The sequence below is a fragment of the Aedes albopictus genome, chromosome 3, assembly GCF_035046485.1.
Source record: "Aedes albopictus strain Foshan chromosome 3, AalbF5, whole genome shotgun sequence".
In the NCBI taxonomy this organism is placed as follows: Eukaryota; Metazoa; Arthropoda; class Insecta; order Diptera; family Culicidae; genus Aedes; species Aedes albopictus.
The window spans coordinates 204,810,430-204,831,204 of NC_085138.1; the positions used below are offsets into that span (position 1 = coordinate 204,810,430).

Here is a 20,775-nt window from a genome sequence, read left to right on the forward strand (position 1 = left end):
GAAAAATGTAAACACAAATAGTGACGTCACTATTTAACACGCGTTCTTATGGGAGCTCGCTTTGCTTGTAGTTGTGACATGTTTTGCACCAGACACGGATCTCACGCACACGAAGTATCTTTTTCCTCACCTCTATTAGACTCTCATTGGTGATGAGGCAAGAATGAGTTCATCCCAGCAGAAACGATCACTGCGTTCAGATAAGTACCACTATTCTCATGTATTACAAAGTTTTTCAATATGAATCAATAATCAGATTTTTGCTTTGCTCTATACAAATATGTATTTGTATTTTATGAAACATATATTAGTTTATTTAAACACCACCATCGACCTGAAATATTATGATGAGATTGTGGTTTAGCCTAGGGGATCGGAACATTTTATAGTAGATAGTGTGTGTAACTATTAGACTGGGTCAACAAGGCCGACTTTTTGGAACAAAGCTTTTTCGATTCCTTTTAGCATCCAAAACAACTGTGCAAAATTTGGGAGCGATTGATTGCTTCCCCGTATTCCGCATTGCGATTGAAATTTGTATGGAATTTACTATGGGAAAACGTGCATTTTCCTCATAAATTTAATTTTTTCGTCTAAAACAATCTAACTAATGACGTCGAAGTATAGCCTAGGATATGCCGAATAATTTTGCCGAAGACTGCAAAGTGGTCCGACACTTGTGAAAAAAAGGTCTAACGTACGGATTGTCCGGTGGTGCTTAACGTTTAACATGTAAAGGAATAACATCAATAATAAAATCTCAATTTTGGCCTAAGTTACCAGGCGAATAACTTTTTCACAACCGTCGGATCACTTTGCGGTCTTCGGCAAAGTTTTTGGGCATATCCTAGGCTAAACTTTAACGTCATTAGTTACATGGTATTAGACAAAAGAATTCAACTTGAGTAAAATGCAAAAAAGTACGTTTTCCCATACTAATTTCCATACAAATTTTGTCTCCCCCTTCTTGAAAATTTTTTGGCTGGATTTTGCATTTTGAGGGGGCAGATAGAAAAATATTTATCAAAATTTCGGGTCTTGCTCAAAATTCTTTAACAAATGCGATGTGTTTTGAATATTTTTCAAATTAAATGCTTTATTATTTTTATCCCCCCCCCCCTCGACCAGTCAAAGAGTGGTGGGACAAAAAGTGAAATAAATATTTGTAACGGACTTATATGATCAAGAAGAAGCCTAGGGGTAAGACACTGTGCAAACTAGAGCAACTCTGAGAAATTCTGAGTTATTATTTTTAACGATGATCGACGAAATTTGTTGAAAGACATCCCCAAAAATTGCATTTTTTTTATTCAGCACACGCAACACTTTACAGTTTGACGTTGGTGCCAGACCACACTGTCGTATAAATGGGAGAAAATCTGAGGAACTGTGAGGAATTCTGAACAACACTTCGAACACAGATTTTCTCTAATTAGATCTGTCTTGCCTATTGGAAGAAGCCAAGTGATTATAGAAGAAGGGAGAGATGTAGGATCCTAGCAGTCTATGATTTGTATAATGACATTGGTGTAGAATAAATTGTTTTTGTTTTATAAACCAACTACTAGAACTAGCTCAGTCGCATCTATGTATAGCAAAAATAGCTACTGTAATGGTGAAAAATACCGATGACTGAACTTCGTGACAGTTTGTACGAAAACTAGATAGTGATATCTATTCTGGAGCTCGATTTGAATAGGTCGTATGTGCTTATGTCGATTAAAAATTCGATCAGTTGGATTCGCTTATTATAGCGAAAACCGTTGAAATTGAGCAAAGTTGATACATACAGCAGAATCCTCACAAAACAGGCTTTCTGTTTCATCATTAAAAGCTTGCAAAATATCTGCCACATTGCTACAATGACTAAAATAAACTGATCGAATTTTATATCGACAAAAGCACATACGACCTATTCAAATCGAGCTCCAGTATTAGTCTTTGAGAAGATTCAGTAAACATGAATTAAGGGGCCCAGATTCAAAGGGGTGTAAGTTACCATTTTGTCGATTTTGAGCAGAGCATATAAATAAAATTCTTCAGATTTCAAAATTTCAGGAACTCTTTTAAGATAATAATAAATGGCACAAAATTTGATAGATTTAGAAACTCTATACGTTTTATATGAGATGAAAAATTGGTGAAAAACTTTAGACCTCATTTACTCGAAAGTGGGTTTTTACACCCCTTTGCTTCTGATCCCCTCAAGTATTATGCAACTCGAGTTATCAAAAAAGTGATTCACGCTTTCCAGTAGATTATACAATGTTTTTAATAATTGTTTTTAAAACAAACAAACAAATAAAGTAACTCCTGCAGATTTGAAGGACTGAATTTCAGGACAGTTTAAAATATTTCCAACACCCTAATATACATATGAATAACAACTTTTCCATATTCACAAGACTATATATCGGCACCAACATTTCAAAAGGGCGTAACTGCTTTTTGAAATAGTGCCTTCTCTCAAAGCTGTAGATAGTATGTTCAATCTTTTGAACAATCTATAAGCACTAAAACTACTAAAAGAAAGCTAAAATCCCCCTAAATGAAATACGATCCACAGCTTCAAAAGAAGGTACTGTTTTGAAATGCAGTTACGCCCTTTTGAAATGTAGGTGCCGATATAAAAATACGTATGAACACGGAGAAACTGAAAAACTCAAAATTAGGTACTTTTAAACTCAATTTTGAGTTCTTTTTCATCTCCCTTTTCATGCGCTCTTTCTGTTGTTGTCAGAGAGTGAAGAGAGAAACAGCCCAACTTTTGCAGTTCCGTGCGTCAAGCCAAAATTGAGTTTCTAGCACAGTACTCAAATTTGAGTGAATACAACCTAGTCAAAATTTCGGTTGGGTGGAAAAAACTTAAAATTAGGTATTTTTTTCACATGGAAGCAAGCGGGAACAACCCAACAAAAACATCGATTCCAACAACTCAAAATTGGCTTGACGCACGCAACCCCGAAGTTGGGTGGAAAGAACTTACTTTTGGGTAGTTTCGTCTCTCCGTGAATGTAAACCATATCCAAAAGCATTATTTGGCGCTAGTGGTGCATCATTTGTTTACTTTCTAAATTCGAACTTCATGGTGTTTAGAATGTTATATGCTGATAAAATCTCAGATGGCTATATTTTTCCAGCTGATAATATTTTTTTCTTATTAGAGAAGCAGATTTGCGATCAATCTAATTATTTCTACACGGAGAAATCAAACTACCTAATTTTTGGGTCGATTTTACTCAAAGCTGAGTATATCGAATAAACTAGTTACCCAAAATTAGGTTGTTTTCCCTCTTTCCCTCACCGATGTTGTCAAAAACAAACAGAGATGCATCTACCCAACGGGGGTCCTTGAGCCCAATAAGCCAATTTTGGTTAAATGCAGGTTTACTCAAATTTGGGTTGAATAAGGGGGGGTCTTGGGTTGAATTTACCTACTCTTAAGTAAATGTTTTTGCTGGAGGTGAAGGCAATTTACCTAGTGTGAGTTTAATCGATTTACTCAAATTTGGCTTATTGGGCCGAACTATGGGATTGCGTCAAAAGAACTCAATTTTGGGTAGTTTGGCGGCTCCGTGTATAGTTCACTTTTATCAAGTGGGTGATTTAATGTAGCCATTTTTCGTTTGGGGCCATCAAACCCGTCCGGTTTGAAAGTGTTAAGCATTGGAATAAATGTTTTGGCCACTGTGTTTCGAAGATATGGGGATGGCCAAAATGTTTGGGATAGGTAACTTTTTTTTTCTCTCACAAAAAAGTTCAACATGCTATAACTTTTCATAGAGCGCATCAAAAAATCTCAAATTTTAACTGTTTGTCAACCTACTATATGTGCATCATTGGTACAAATTTGGGCTTGATTGATTAATATTTCGCAAAGTTAGAACCGTTCGGGTAAAACACTATTTTTTAGACAACTCATTTTTGAGCTGTTATATCTCGAAAACCAGTAAACCGAATTGAATGAAATTTTGAACGTACACTAACAATATGTAAATGCTTCGAAAACTATTAAAACATAGGTACTTTTTTAACTTTGAAAAAAGTTATCATGGATTGACACTTTTGGGATTTTTCTCGAAAAAATGTAATTTTTTTACATCATTGTCAATAAATTTTAGTGTTGATATTCAAAGATTTTCCACTTCTGTTCTCAAGTTATCTCTAATCAGATATATTAGAGCCTATTAAGATTGAAGGAAGAACACATATAGTAATTTTTGTGTGGTATTGTAAATTTGACTTATTTTCATCTATATGGGTAAAAATTTCAACCTGGTATAACTTAATTCGTCGTGAGAAAATATTATATTTTAAAACATCGTATTAAGTATCAATATATTGTTGATAAACGTTAAAAAAATCATTCAATTCGGTTCACTGGTTTCCGAGATATGACAGTTCAAAAATTAGTTGTCTAAAAAATAGTGTTTTACCCGAACGGTTCTAACTTCGCAAAAAATTTATCAATCGAGCCCAAATTTGTACCAATGGTGCACATATAATAGGTTGACAAACAGTCAAAATTTGAGATTTTTTGATGCACTCAATGAAAAGTTACAGCATGTTGAATTTTTTTCTGGGAGAAAAAAAGTTGCCTATCCCAAACAATTCATTTTCATACATTCAATCTGGCAGTCTGAGCAACGGTTTCTTTTTACTTCTAGCAGGTAATGGGGCAATTGTGCGTAGAACAGCAATTGATGCTCCACAGATAAGCATCTTTGGAGGATGAGCCACTTCGCCTTCCACAAGAAAGCAATTGATCTATCAACCACATTCACATTCTTCCGATCCAATCAAATGAGATTGGCATGAAATGGGAAATAACCCACGTCATGGCAGCATTTATGTGTTCCCTGACCCCGGCCGTCGCGCCGGCAAACAGAGGCTGCAGGAGGCAACGACTCATTATTGTCTATGAGCCCGATTAATCATAGCTTTCCACCGAATTGCACATTTTGCAAAGCACACAGCAAACGCTCTTCACATCTCTTTCTTCTTATTTCCTTTTTATAGCGTCCGCCGAAGAAAATTGATGCTTTTCTCTTTCGTCAAGTTGAAAGTTTTTGGGTCAAATTTAATTCCGCTTTCAATTTTAGCGTCGTGCTGCTCATAATGGTCAGATCTAACCTCTCAGGAGTGAAATTTCGGGTGCAATGTGCCGGCGAAGCAAAATAGGAAAACTCGCCGTTCAATTTGACGCTTCATTTGCCACAGAATGCGTTTGTCACTGACTGGGTGTTCAATGAAAAAAAAGTTCATCGAACCAAATGTTACTGTAATTATCTCGTTCATCAGTGTTATCACATTATCGTCTGTTGTTTTGCTTGAATTCAATAAATCTTATATAATGCACCGAAATTGATTTGTAGTCTGGCATATGTCTGACGAACATGCTTTTGCATAATTTAATCATGCGAAATTTACTGCCTCTGTCTGTTTGTAAAAAAATGGTGCAAAATAATCACACTTATTATTAAAAATGACGTTATACATATCTGGAAGATGTGATTTTAGATTACCAGACGATATGACATGTGAGATTATATAGATATGTAGAGTTACGCAAAAGACGCATTTCGCGCCACATCACATTCGGATGTAGCAGCACCGTTTAAAATTTCAATAATACTTTCTGCGTGAGGTCTTGATTATATGAGTCACATTGTATAGCCATTTTTACACAAAATAGTACACCATTTTTTTATTATTTAAAAAAAGTGCAATAGCTTATGAAATGCAATAAGCTGTATGAAAAAGAGTTAGAAATTCCTTTGAGGCAACAAAACTTAAGAACGGATGAACCGATCAGAACGACTCTTGCACAGTTCGATTCGTATTTGTGGTTTCTGTGTTTATATGTAGAAAAACTTACCAAAATGGTCAAGAAAAGTATAATAGTTATTTATGTAACGAGTTGCAAAAAGTTGATTTTTTCAGCACGAGTCGTACATTTATCTAACGAGGCTTGCCGAGTTAGATAAATACGAAGAGTGCTGAGAAATCGAGTTTTGCAACGAGTTCCATGCAAAATTTTATGCAATGATTTTTTTCATTATAGAACGCATTTGAGTTGCATAATAAACATTATGCAACTATTTTCCATTATGCAACTTATTCCAGTACAGATTCCTGGTACAGAAAAGATACTGAAATGAGTAGTATAAAATTGAAATTATGATTCTGAATTGCATAAAAATAGTTACTGTTTTTTTATGAGCTGGGTAGACATTCAACATGATCGAAATAAAACCAGTCTAGAGGGTGGTGCTGTTATGAGCCCAACAATTGTCAAACCACCACAGCCTGGCATGACAAAGTTTGCCGGGACAGCTAGTCTATATAAATAAAAATGGAATGGTGTTTGTATGTCACGAATAGGCTCCAGAACGGGCCAACGAATCTACAGCATTCTTTTAGTGTTTCATTCGTGCAGGGCTCCGACGTGTTCGTGCGAAAAAATAATTGAGAAAATCGACCGAGAACGCACCAAAAAACGAGAAAGTTTGAAATTCCATTTTGCAGGGCGTTTTTCTACAGGGTTGCATGTCAAAAACACAGTAGACATGCAGAACGACGTTCCCGAACAGAAGGGCATTACAAATACCATGCGAGGAGCAACATGTGCTCTAATACCTGAAATTGTTATTGCTGCGTTATTCTACGAAATGTTATGAGGACATCACAATAACAGTTGGAGGTATTTGAGCAGAGTTTGGTATTGATGTAGTATTTGTTGGTTTAGTAGTGAAAATAACCGAAGAACAAGATTTGCTATTACATTATGAAACCATCGAACAAATGGAACATTTAATAACAAGATATGTTATTAGTTTGTTATTCAATAACTTTGGGATAACAAATACAGCACTTGAAATTTTAGGTCTGCATTCATTATTGAAATAACAAGACTTGTTATTTTCTAGGTGTTATTTATACAAAATTTTGGTATTCGTTTTTGTTATTTTGCCTCTTATTTTTAACAGTAAAAAACTCAATAAAATTATTATTATGCTCGTTCCTTAAGTAGGAGGGGCACCCTAAGCAAATCTGTACATACTTTAAACGACTGCTACACTTTTCTTTTGATAGTAAAAGCCAGATAAACAGTGATTCATTTAAAAAATATAATTTCATTTCGAAGTCCAAACTTTGGAAGCATCAGTACAAAAATCTGTGAGATATGCTGTCAAAGACCATTGAACTAAATATCTCATTGGGTAACGGAAATAAATCAAACTCGGGAATTTGAATCTTGCCATCGAGTAAATTGAAGTGAATAATAGTGATGTTACCTTATAATTTGAAGAATCTTCCAGATCAAGGGTTTACAGACCGTTTGACACGCGGTGCACTTTTTTGAAAATTAATTGCTACGTGGTGCACTAGTTCAAAATAGTTAAAACATTGAAATTTGAAGTTTGTTAAAAATAGGTAGGCTCAGTTTACCAGTTATGGCTATAGTACCTCAAATTCGCCATAGGTGATTTTCATTCTTTAATTATGCAAATCAACAAGAAAAAAATCGTGGACAACAGATTACGTTCACAAAAGATAGGTGCAATCATTCAAACTTAACAATTTGCTTAAATAATTATAGAAATAAATCATTTCCTTAACGTTTCGGCTTCCTTGCACTCTATTCCGCCATAGTGTACCAGTTATGGCTAATCCCATATGGAATATATGGAAATAGTGCGAAGTGGAACCCAAATTACCAAATGTGTCCATGACTGGTACAGGGTTCCTATCATTGGCACACGCCGTAATAAATACTAAAAGTAGTTTTGGCTCCCTTTCTATATTTTTCCTGTAAAGTATGAAAACTAACCAATCATTTGACACATCGTTGACATTCGTCGGTCTTCTTCTTATTTTTGTAGAAATGGTTTTCTTAGGTAGTGCGATAACTGGTACAGGCACCCTAATGTGTTTTCCGCATCGAGTTTTGATACTTTTTGTACGCTGATATGAGTCTAACGCCGACTCATAATTCTTCGAAATTTCTGGACAAGATTTGTTGCGAATTCTCCATGATGTCTGGACTTGGTTTCTAGTGAACATCGTTCCTAGTTCATAGTTTTAATTTTAAGTGGATTTCTGAAGAAAACCTCGACGAAGCCCTGTGTTGATCCCTGGATAATAAATGGTTTGATTTACCCAAGTAACCACGGTGCTGAAGCCTTATTGCATGCAGATATACGGTGTATTTAGAGCAATCGTTACTTTGGATGAACACTTAGGTTGATTTAAAGTGGAAATGGAAACTATGCAACTGATCTAAGATTATACCAGTATAATCGTAATTTGATTCTATAATTGCCCATTTCCATTTTAAATCAACCTTAAGTTTGCATGTAAAGTATTGATTGTTCTAAATACACCCTATACCTGCATGCAATAAGGCTTCAGCACCGTGGTTACTTGGGTATGATAAATAGTGTTCCAAGATTTCTAAAGAGGTTCTTAGAAATCTATTCTTAAGATTTATGGTTGTTTTAAGCACATTATTCATGTATTTTTTTTACATTCACTTCAGATTCTATGATTCTAGGATGACCGACTCCATTTTTTCATACATTCTCCCGGAGACACACTGTGCATGCTACATTACCGCCATCTGTTGAGCGAAAAGCGCAAAAAAGATCCTTGAAACACGCTAAAACAGCACAACACGAAATTGCGTCGAGTAAATCTGATTCAAATTTTTGTAAATATTTTTCTTATGAAATGTTTTTATATGTATCGAAATTATGTGGCACGATGGTTTTGAATTATATGTAATTTTCCTCGAATGCACATTGGAATCATCACATATGTGATTGCATCTCAAATTCCTTCCATAATATTTTGAATGGAATCCAGTCACGAATTTTAACTATAGTGCCTGGCTCTCCGCCTTTGCTTAAATATTTGACAAAAAGTGATCACATGACGTATGGATTGAAGTAGAACAATTTGTGCAAACATTCAAATTAAGCTTGAAATTAATTTACCCATCACTACTAAATTGTTTGATTAAATCAAATTAAAAATTGTTTGGCGATTACAATTTACTACCGCGTGACTGTGTGGATTGTGTAAAAACAGTTTAGCGTGACATTGGCTGAGCCAGCTTTTTCTTTTTTCTTACTCACTCTCCTAAACATGCAAGAGAAAGAGCGAGATGAAAGAGGAAACAAGCTGCCCCCTCTTCCATCTTTCATTTTCTCTTGTATGCTTAGGAGTGTGAGAAAGAAAAAAAGAAAAAGCTGGCTCCGCTAATGTGCGTTGATATCGACATTTCAGGCCAAACATTTCAATAGGTCCTATCTGCATTTGAGAGACTCTCTTTGTTTACTTTCTCTTTCAATTATTGCAATGTAATGGTACACTTTTCTACTATTTTTGCAGTACAAATCAAAAGACGATTGTTTCGACTATCGTTCAATGCAAGGAGACAATCATAATACAAATAAACAGCTGAGATATCAACGAAAGAGAGGGAAACCAAAGAGAGCCTCTCTTCTGCAGATAGGACCTTTAGACATGTTTGGCCTGATTTGAAAATAAATGAAGAGTGTATTAGTTGGGTTTTGGCTCACCAGAGCGACGCAATTCGTGTCGCCTGTTAGAAGCGAGAGTCGTTCATCTTTTTCCTTCTAACCATGAATTCTGAGAGGATTGTTGTTGAATAGACGTAACACTCTTCAAAACGGCTTGGCACATGCAGTTAACGATCACATTCTTTACAGTTTTCTGGTGAAAGGCTCAATTTTTCCTTGAACCGTGAAAATAATGACGCAACAATATAAAACCAAGGATCAGCTTGAAAACTTTGCCAAAACTGCAAAGTATTCTGGCGCTTGTGAATAAATCCATGTACACTAAAACCTCAATTTTCGCTCAAAGCGTAAGTTGGGAAGACCGCCAATTCCTCCAGCTTCAGTGGTTTCCAATTTGGGGTCACGGGCCACGCAAATTTCTCAAGAATCGAAAGTGTGAGAACGAAAAGACATTATTTTTCAAGACTTTAAGGAGGTCTCAGCTGGCTTCACGGGTTCTCAAGGGGTCCTAAGAGACCTCAGTGACGTTTTAAAGGGTATCAGTGTCATTTCAGAGGTTTTGAGGGAGTTCCAAGTGAAGTTTCAGGGGATCTCAGGAGTGTTTCAGAGGTCCCAGGAGGACTCAGGGGCGTTGCTGGGGTTCTCAGGAGGTTCCAGGAGGAGTTCCGGGGGTCCCAAAGTCATTTCAGGAAGTTTCTGGGGATCTCGGGGGCATTTCAGACGTTCATAGGGGCTTTGAGAGACGCCTTATGAGGCCTCATGAGCGCTTCAGAGGGATGACGGTTTCTGATTGGCTAGAATTTTGTCTACGTGGTTTAAGAACAGACCTATACTAGATTAATATACGCCGAATAGACCATTACCTCAGCTTGGGAACCACTAAGCTTTGAAAAACCCTTCCTTGTAAGAGTTTCGGTTTTGGCAAATTAGCATGGCTCGTAATTCAAGTTTGGGATCTACTGAGCTTTGCAATACCAATTTATTGTATTAACCTTCCTTTTGCATAACGTTGGCAGCAGCTCGCTGACGTAGTGCACTGTTTGGGTCAAAAATGACCCTAATGCCAAAGGAGGGTTAAGTACTCCTTGAGACACAGAATCTTAAAAACATCCACACCTTCTCGTGCATTCGGTTCTTGCCAAATCATGATGGCCGCAGAATCTGAAAACATTTTTCATTTTCTAATTGCACTTTCGGTACTTAAGAAATTAACATGACCTGTGGCCTCTGCTTGTGAACCACTGATCTGTGCAACACCACTTTATTGAAATACATGTAGTATATGCGCCTTGAGACGCAGAATTCGAAAAAAATATTCTCCCTTTTTTAAAACTTTCGGGTCTTGAGAAGTTCCCATGGCCCGTCACTTAAAATTGGGAACTACTAAATGTTGCAACATTCCTGATAGTAATGTTTCTTGAGACGGATATTTTGAGAAACAACCTCAAATTTTCATTATATATATGTATCACATGTTAGTTCTTTCCGAATACCTAGAACCCCAATTTACGCCTAAGGAGCGTAAAATGGGGGAGCGCTATTTGGGAATCAGTGCGTTATTAGAAGTGTAGAATTAGCTAAAGGTTAAAATACACGTTAATAAAAACAAGTGCGCTATTAAGGGGCCCAAGCAGAACACAATGTCATGTCCCAGAGGAGTGTCGACAGCACAAGTTTCTCGTTGTACAGGAGCTACATTCATGTAATTCTATCTTAATGGGATAAAAAACTTGAAAACAACTCGTGTCCATCCAAAAACCTGCGCTGCCGACATGTGTGCTGCTTGGGGGTGGGTTGAGCTTGTTAAGGCGTAATTTGAGTTTGGTGCGAATAAAGTGAGTGTAAACTAGGGTTTAAGTTTTCTAAAAATAGGCTCAGTGTTCCAGTTATGGCTATAGCACCTCAAATTCGCCATAGTTGATTTTCAACCTGTAACAACCTGATACAAATCAACAAGAAAAAATTCGTGAACAACAGATCACGATCACAAAAGATGATTGCAATCATTCAAACTTCACAATTTGCTCAAATTATGGTAGAAATAAATAATTTTCCTTAACTTTTCGGCCTCCTTGCACCCTATTTCGCCATAGTGTACCAGTTATGGCAAATCCCATAAGGAATGCATGTAAATAGTGCGAAGTGGAACCCAAATTAACAAATGTGTCCATAACTGGTACAGGGTTCCTATCATTGGCACACGCCGTAATAAATACTAAAAGCAGTTTTGGCTCCGTTTTTATATATTTCCTGTAAAGTTTGAAAACTAATCAATAATTTGACTTATTGTTTACATTCGTCGGTCTTCTTCTTATTTTTGTAGAAATAGATTTTCTTAGGTGGTGCGATAACTGGTACAGGCACCCTATATGGAAAGCGTAAAAGAATCTCGAGCAAAGTTTGTCGTCGAAAAAGTTTGCCTGAAATGTAAAGGCAAAATTTTCCACAGTAATGTGTTCACATTTTCTTTAAAGGTTTCCTCAATTTATCAGAATTTAAGCAATATACAATCGCTCAAGTTTTATTTTTTTGTAAGTTATAAAAAATGTGTAACATGTTCACAATTAAAGAGGTAAAAAGTTTTAACGCGACAATAAGGTTTTTGGAAGAATCGTGATGAACTTGGCAAGATTTTGAGATGCACAACCTGAAAACTCCAGGAATTGTTGACCGAGTTAACGATTGATAAAAGCTTCAAACTGCAATGTTTTATGAGAAGCTTATGGCCTTAACTGGTCGGCGCTAAGTCAGAGTGGCCTACGCAATTTTTTGGGCAAGTAAGGATAAGCGAAGGAATTCGATATTTCTGAATTTTTCGACGTTTCTTTGATGTTGATGGGTCATTACATAAAAAAAACTACAGTTTTTCAGAAAATAATGCGCTTGATTTGATATCCCAAGTGCTTGCAGGACATTTCCCCAAAATCATTGAAAAACAGATGGTCCGGTCTGACTTAACGCCGACCAACTGGTCTTGCATAATTATTGCTGCTTTTTATTGAGATTTTACCTTAGAGGGCTAATTGCATTTAAAAAAATACATTTAGACAAGAACTTGATAGAAGAACTTGTTTTGCTGTATTGATGATCGATTATGAATATAATAATTAATAAACTATTAAAATAAAATAAAGTTAAATAATAAAAAAAAAACAATGAAAATAAAATCGTTTTTAATGTTAAAAATTCAAATTTACGTGTTTCTTATATTTGATTTCTTACTTTTGGCTATAAAGTCAACCAAACTTACTTAAAGCGATAACAAGATTTCACAGTTTCATCATAAACTTTTGAAGATTGTATTACCTATCGTGCAGGACCATCAGATACTTTTTCCATAAATAAAAATCTGTTACATCTATTTTAGTCAGTAGAGAATGACATAAAGAACTTGATCGCAATAATAACCATTGAATATGCCTAAGTTTTGTGCTATTTTACGTTAAATCCACAACCTTTTTAAAAAACGTGATAGTATGTGAAATTGACAGTAGCGATTAAAATGACTAGTGTAAGAATCTAAAAATCCCATCACCCACATTGGATGCAAGACTTGCACAGAGCCAAATTTGGCACGCATGCCCGCTGCTACTTTATTGAAAAAAAAATGATTTGCAATACACACTTGAAAATCATTTCAAACCATCTTGAAGCATATCGAATAAAGACCTCTCATCCAGAACCAACTAGATTTTTTTCTTAGATGTTTTATATCATGGTCAAATAAATAAAGCTCGTGTCATCAGTGCAGAAAAAAATAAACAAATAAGCTACTTACTTTCACATGAGTTTTCGTAGTACACTCCTGAGGGCTCTCCAACATCGATCAATGGTCGCTCTCCATTTAAGTACGTCGAGGGTCCGTCGGGCAGCGATTTGTGATCGAGGTGATACAGGCGGCAATTATACTGCGACCCAACCGGGTGTCCCATGTACAGGAACGACCGACAGAGGAACTCCGTTTCAATTTCACAAGCTAATTTGCATGCCGAATCCGAAGTGACTTGCAGTTCCTTGTCGGTGTAGTAATGGAGACCCACATATTGCGAGACCTTATCTTCTGAAACGCCCGTGCGTGGAAGCTGGAAGCCCCTGGTGAATTTGCACGCTTGGCCTGGTTTCAAACAAAGATTCTCGAAATAGTCTACGCCCTGGGCATCAACCAGCTGAACCAATTGTCCAGTTGTTCTCCTATCTGAATCACTTAACACGCATTTCATGTTATTGTAGTCGTACTCCACCGAACGGCAAATGAACCGTTTTTCATTCAAACAAGCGGAAAGGCATGCTTCTTTTGTGCTGGTGTAGATCAGCGCATTGTCAAGACCTCGGATGATTTTGTTTGGAACTCGCTCGAAATTCCAAGGCCGCTGGCACGCATTTTCCGACCGCAGTTGCAGTTTCACCATGTAATACATGCTAGATGACCGCTGCGGTGTACTCGCAGGGTTGTTGGCTGCTGTGACATTTTGCAGCTGACAGAGTGTTTCCTGCGCTGGTGTCAAAGGATTGACAACGAAACTGTAAAAAAAAAGAAAAAAAAATCTTCAAGATTGACGTCACAGCGTATTTTGCATAAATTTGTTAGTTGATAGACTGAGGAATTTAATTTGGACAAGCACGATGCTGTAAATCTTTTTTGAAGAAGTAACAATAATAAAGAAATCTGAATATAGATTGTTTGATCAGTCAGACTCTATTCTACTGATCCCATGCACAATGGCCAAAACTGCCGTAATTCTGCAAAGTGACGTAAGCGCCATCCAAAATTTCGACATTTTTTGGTATATTATACATAATATCTGGTGTAGAAAGAACACTGTGGTATGCCTGCTGTATTAGAATGCAAGATCTAGTCGTAATATATCATCTATGGAAAGAAACTTAGAGGATGACCAAGAGTATTATGCATAATACCCAAAAAATGAGCCAAAACTATCAATGTCGCTTACGTCACTTTGCAGAATTACGGCAGAAAAGGAGTTCGACCAAAAAAAAAAAATAACTAGGGGTACTCACTAAACAGATTAAATTGCTGCGTAAGCCATGATTTTCTGCTTATTTGAAATGTTTCATGATTTTGTGAATGAAATAATCAAAGATTGCCTTGGTGATCGCGACGTTTAATCAGTTTAATCAGTTTACACTGTTTAGTGAATCCCCCTACTGTTAAATCGAAAATTTATTGAGATGCATGTGTTCCTTGAGCTAGCTCCAACTTCGTGCACACTTATTATGCTTTACGTCGGCGAGCCTGCATGCTCATGATCTTGGTGCGGGAGGGAGCCCAGCTTGATACAATCAAATTCATAGTGAATTCCAACTACTACATTATGATAATTCAATATAGCAAACTCGCCAATACTACCAATAATCCAATTATAATAAACCAACATCTTGACGAGCATATCATCCCATAGTGGTTTCTGCTTTTAGTTGTGTTGGGTGTACGTACACGTTGCATTACACGAACACTACCTGAGTTACTGGTTGAAAATAATAAAAAAAAATCAGCTGTTCCCGGCAAAATCAAATGGACTCACAGGAGTTGCCCCTTTCCAAATCCAAAATAAAATTAAAGATAGATTAACAAGACATAGTTTTGTCATAGCGAGGTCAGAAGTACATTCATATATTTAAATTAAGAAAGATGATAAATCAACGCGTAATAATTTGTATTAACAGCACATACAGGGGATAGACAAAATGATCGGGACAGGCAAAATTTTCACGTTTCAAAAAATGTCCAATTAGCTGTAACTTTTCGAAAAGTGCATCAAATATTCTCAATTTTTTACTGTAAGTTGATCAACTAGTTGTGTATCAGTGGACAAAATTTGGAAAAGATTGCGCTATTCTGCACGAAGTTATAAGCATTTTAGAAAAAGGTAGAATTATCCGATAGCCAAATTTTAGCTGTTATATCTCCGGATTCAATGAACCGAATGCAATGAAATTTTGTCCATTTATGACTTATATAATGAGCTCTGAAAAACGTTTGATTCAACTTTAAATTATTAACAAGAGGAAAAGTTATAGCGATTTCATTAATTTTATGATTTTTTAGTAAATTGGTCTATTTTTAATATGCATCCCATTACTTTCTCAATGAATTGCCGCATATGTTGTTACTTTTCTTTAAAACATATCTATATTCAAGACAATCAGAGGGAATTTAAATGAACTATAATTAGCATTTTGAATTTTGAAACGATGTTGAAATTTAAGAAAATTTTGTGTTTTATGAGAAAAATAATCTAATCGTTATAATTTTCGTCCGTGTTAAGAATTTTAAGTTATGTCGAAAGTTTTTCAAAGCTCATTATATAAGTCATAAATGGTCAAAATTTCATTGCATTCGGTTCATTGAATCCGGAGATATAACAGTTCAAAATTGGCTATCGTATAGTTATACCTTTTTTAGATTTTTTTTATAATTTCGTGCAGAATAGTTCGATCTTTTCCAAATTTTGTCCACCGATACATAGTGATAGTTGATCAACTTACAGTAAAAATTTGAGAATATTCGATGCACTTTTCGAAAAGTTACAGCTATTTGAAACTTTTCTTAGAAGGGGAAATTTTGCCTGTCCCGATCATTTTGTCTATCCCCTGTAGAAGTTACAAATAGAATAACAATATACATTAAAAGAAAACCTGAAGTACACAGATTTGTTAATAAAAAAGTACTGTAGTCAGGGGGGAGTTGATCATTTTTCCTTTATTCTTTTCAATAAAATCAGGTAAGGACTGTTCAATTTATAAAACGGACAACTTGCTTGTGCGATATCTTTTTGTATTTTTCAATTAAAATCATTATCAGTTTTTTGCATAACTTTCTATAGCTATTCTCAAATGTAGGAAAAATACAAAAATAAGCAAAATGTTCTTTATTGTGTAACTGAAGCGGTTTTCGTAAAACATCAATAAAAACCCATTTCTCAAAATTCGACATAACTTTCCTCATACTAAACATGCATATTTTCAGAAAGTTTTTAATGTATTGGAATCTTATACTATTCTACTAAATGTAAAGCTCAATAGTTGATTAGTAATAATGCACCAAGCAGTCTCCAGCTTGATATAGTAAGTTGTCTTGTTTACAAAAAAAATATTAAAACATATTTATTTAAGTCCTGTGATGCAATAGCACAACGGATTCGGCTAAAAAATTGTCCAGAGTAGAAGAATATTGCTTTCTGAATGACGAAGAAGAAAAAAAATCTTTAATTGCATTCTTCTTCAAAAATTTAATCCATAAAGATGGTCATAGTAAAAAAAATACATACTTTTTGCTCCATTTATGCAGATTTTCGATTCTAGCGAATCTTGTTATTATTTATTTTCAACAAAGTTGGTCCTATGTTATTGTAGGTACACCTTATTTAATGACAATCGGATGTAAACTTTTTATTTCCAACATCATTGCTATGTAAAATTTGCATTAGGTTGCATTGTTATTTGGAAGAACCTTCAAAGAACGAAACTGTTTTGATTACTTTGCCTGTAATGGCACACAGTAACCAAACCAGCAGTGCTATTAGGAAGCAGTTTTCCGCATTTGAAACCACATTCCTACTTTCGACTGGATGTATAAAAAATGTTTATTGAATATGTGTAGAAAGTCTTGGTCGGAGTAAGTGAATAACGCACGAAATAACTTAAAATCGGTTTATTTAACTTTAATTAGAAAGCGGTACATTTAATCACACGGCGCGCGCGAGTTCTCGTTCACAACTGGCTCGTAGCGGAAAAAGTAGTAGTAGAATATACACACTAAAAAGTTTTTCTTTATTCTTCAGGGTAGGGGGATAACCCATTCGCCCCACACGGCCTTTCCTGACCTCACTTCCGGCCCGGAAGTGCCCACGGCTTCAGACAATCTCCAGCGGTTGATGTTCTCTTCGGGCCTTCTCCATCCTCATCGAGCTTCCGAACTTCATACCGGTTGTTGGGCATAACCTTCACTATCTCGTACGGGCCAAAATATCGGTGCTTCACCTTCTGGCCGACTCCGAACTGGGTTCTCGGAATCGCCACGATGTCTCCCATTCGATACCCTTTCGCCGGCTTACGACGGGTATTGTACGTTTTCCGGTTTTCTTGCTGGATCTTCTGGATGCCTTCGTGTGCCATCTGCCGTAATTCGTATCTCTCTTCCTCGAACTTGTCCTGAATCTCCTTGTTGAGCAGCTCATGAAGAACTTCGTCTTCCTTCGTTCGCATCTTCACACCAAACATCAACTGGAAAGGCGTCGTTTGAATTGCTCGCTGCCAACTGTTGTTTAGACATTTCTGCACTGGAACAACGTGTTTGAACCATTCATCGGGTTTCGCCACAGACAGTTTGGTCAACATCGGTATTATAATGCGGTGAACCCTTTCCACTTGACCATTTCCTCGAGGGACACCTGTTACGATCGTATGCAGTTCAATGCCTTCTTCTTCACAGAACTTATTGAACTGTGTCGACGTGAACGCAGCTCCACGGTCACACACAATTTGTCTTGGGTTCCCAAAAATGTCGGTAATGATCCGTAGCTTCTTGATAACCTCCTCGGCAGACGTCGATTTTGTAGCAAACAGCCAAACAAACTTTGAGAATGCATCGATCACGGTCAGGATATAATTATACGACTTCCTCGTGGACGGCATCGGACCTAGATGATCAATGTGCAGTGTATCCATCGGTACATCACCTTTGGGAATCGGTTGCAGCTCGCCTTCAGGTTTGCATCTCTTCTTCTCGCCAACGATGCAGGGGATGCACGCAGCGATGCACCGTTTGATTTTCTCCTCCATGCCCGGAATGTAATAATCAGCAGCAATCCTTTCCATCGTTTTCTTCACGCCGAAGTGTCCTTTCTCGTGCGCTGGACGAATCACCTCCATCTCCATTGCTTCTGGGACGAACACACGCCGGTGTCCATTCGCTGCCTTGTACAGCACACCATTCGAAACGGAATAACCTTCGACTGTCCCTTCCTGGTCCAGAGCAACCTTTACAACTTTCACCATCTCATCTTCGTCCTGTGCAGCACGCATCCTGGCACTTACCGCTGCTGACAACGTCAAGACGCTTGCTCTCGACAGCGCATCAACGTGGGGCATCTTGTCACCCGATCGATGTTCGACGGTATAATCGAATTCAGCTAGAATCCCTGCCCACCTAGCTACACGAGGATTGACCCTTTTCTTCAACATGGAATCCTTGAAAGCCATGCAGTCGGTTACTATTTTGAATTTGCAACCCAACAGATAGCAGCGGAACTTCTTCACAGACTCAATCACTGCTAAGGCTTCCAAATCGTACGAGTGATAATTTTGTTCAGCCGGGGTCGTCAAGCGGCTGTAATAGTAGCATGGGTGAAACTTACCGTCTTCGTCGGAGCGCTGCATCAAAATACCTGCTAGGGCCATCTTGCTGGCATCTGTGTGGACCTCCGTTTCAGCATCTGGTTGGAAGATCCGGAGAACTGGGTAACTGGCCAAGATATCCTTGATTTGATCAAAGGCCGCCACAGCTTTCTCGTCGAACACGAATACACTTTCTCTTTTCATCAGGTTGGACAGCGGACGGGCGATGTTAGCGAAAGACGGGACAAACTTACGAAAGTAGCTCGCCAACCCGTAGAACCGTTGCAACTGCTTGACAGTGGTCGGCTGGGGAAACTGCTTCACCTTTTCGATTTTTCCTGGCGCGGGCTCCACTCGTCCATCGTAGACCGTATAGCCGATGTATTCAACCCGGCGTTGGAGAAACACACACTTCTTCCAGTTGAACACTAATCCGCTCTTTTCCGCAACATTCAACACCTTCTTCAAAAGTTCGAGTCCTTCTTCCTCCGTCTTGGAGGGAATGATTACATCGTCCACAAAAACCACTACTGTGCCATCGTCTATCAAGTCTTTGAACACTTCACTGATAAACCTTCCGAACGCACTGCCGCTTGTGCACAAACCGAACGGGGCACGCAAAAACTCGTACTGCCCTTCACTAGTGACGAAAGCAGTGTACTTCCTGCTGTCTTCCTCCACCGGCACGTGAAAATAGGAGTTTTTCAAGTCCAGCGTCGTGTAAACTCGAGCGTTGGCCAACTGATCTATCTGCTCTTCAACATTTGGCATCGGGAAGTTGTCACGAATCACCTTTTTGTTCACTTCGCGAAAGTCGACACAAACGCGACGGGAACCGTCCTTTTTCGGCACGACTACCACTGCACTGGCATACTCGCTGTCCGACTGCTGGATTATGCCGTTGTCGAGCCATTCACTTATCTGATTCCGCACAATTTCCTTTTCCAATGGAGCAAGTCGTCGGGGGTTTTCACGCACAACATCCTTATCGGTCAACTTAATCAACAGAGGGTTCTTCGCGGTCACAGTCGTTGCCGGCTTATACTGTTCGATCAGTTCCATCACTTTCGATCGATACTGGTACAGCACCGTTAGTTCGTTTTTTTTCGAATTTATTTATTTATTTAGTCAATCATAAGTAGACCGTTTCAATACAATTTTAACTTAAAACTAGAACTGTTTGCTTATTTTATTTTTAACTACGATTTGATGTGAATATTTTTTTTAGTTGTGATTTCGTCATAGTAAAATCTATAGTTTCGCAAAATTTATTGTAGGTTGTCATTATTTGGTTGAGGGGACCAAATTTAGCATAATTAGTACGGTGATGGTTTGTATAAAAAATACTACGATTTCGTAGTTGTCGAGAGGGAGCATAAAAGTTTAATTTTGAAAGAAGCTCTATCGAATCAATACGCTGCGAAACGATGTCGTTTACAAATGATAACATGGCAAATTCGCGTCGTTCTTTTAGTGTTTGAATGTTAATGAGCATACATCGTGCTTCATAAGACGGAAGAGGTAACCTTGTCCAACCTAATTTTCGAAGCGCAAATAGTAGAAATTGTTTCTGAATTGATTCTATACGACTTTCATGTGTAACCGAAAATGGTGACCAAACTATGCTACAGTATTCTAGAATTGAACGTACATAGGCTACATATAATGTTTTTACTGTATATGGATCGTGAAAATGATAACTAAATCGTTTTATGAAGCCTAACATATTATTTGCTTTGTTGATAACTGTATTATAATGATCAGTAAAAGTTAGTTTTTCGTCTAAAATCACTCCCAAATCTCTGATTCTGACGCATTTTTCTACCTGTTGATCGCCTAATAATATTGTTACATCGGGTGTGCTACGTTT

General features: G+C 37.3%; 1 protein-coding gene across 1 annotated transcript in view; it reads right to left on the reverse strand.

Annotated features, from left to right (window-relative positions):
• The window catches only part of LOC109416616 (uncharacterized), a 93,738-nt gene that overhangs the window by 14,873 nt on the left and 58,090 nt on the right, over positions 1-20,775 (reverse strand). Inside the window, exon 3 of the mRNA XM_062858670.1 lies at positions 13,327-14,069. Coding sequence (XP_062714654.1) covers positions 13,327-14,069 — 743 coding nt within the window. The remainder of the gene's footprint in view (positions 1-13,326; positions 14,070-20,775) is intronic.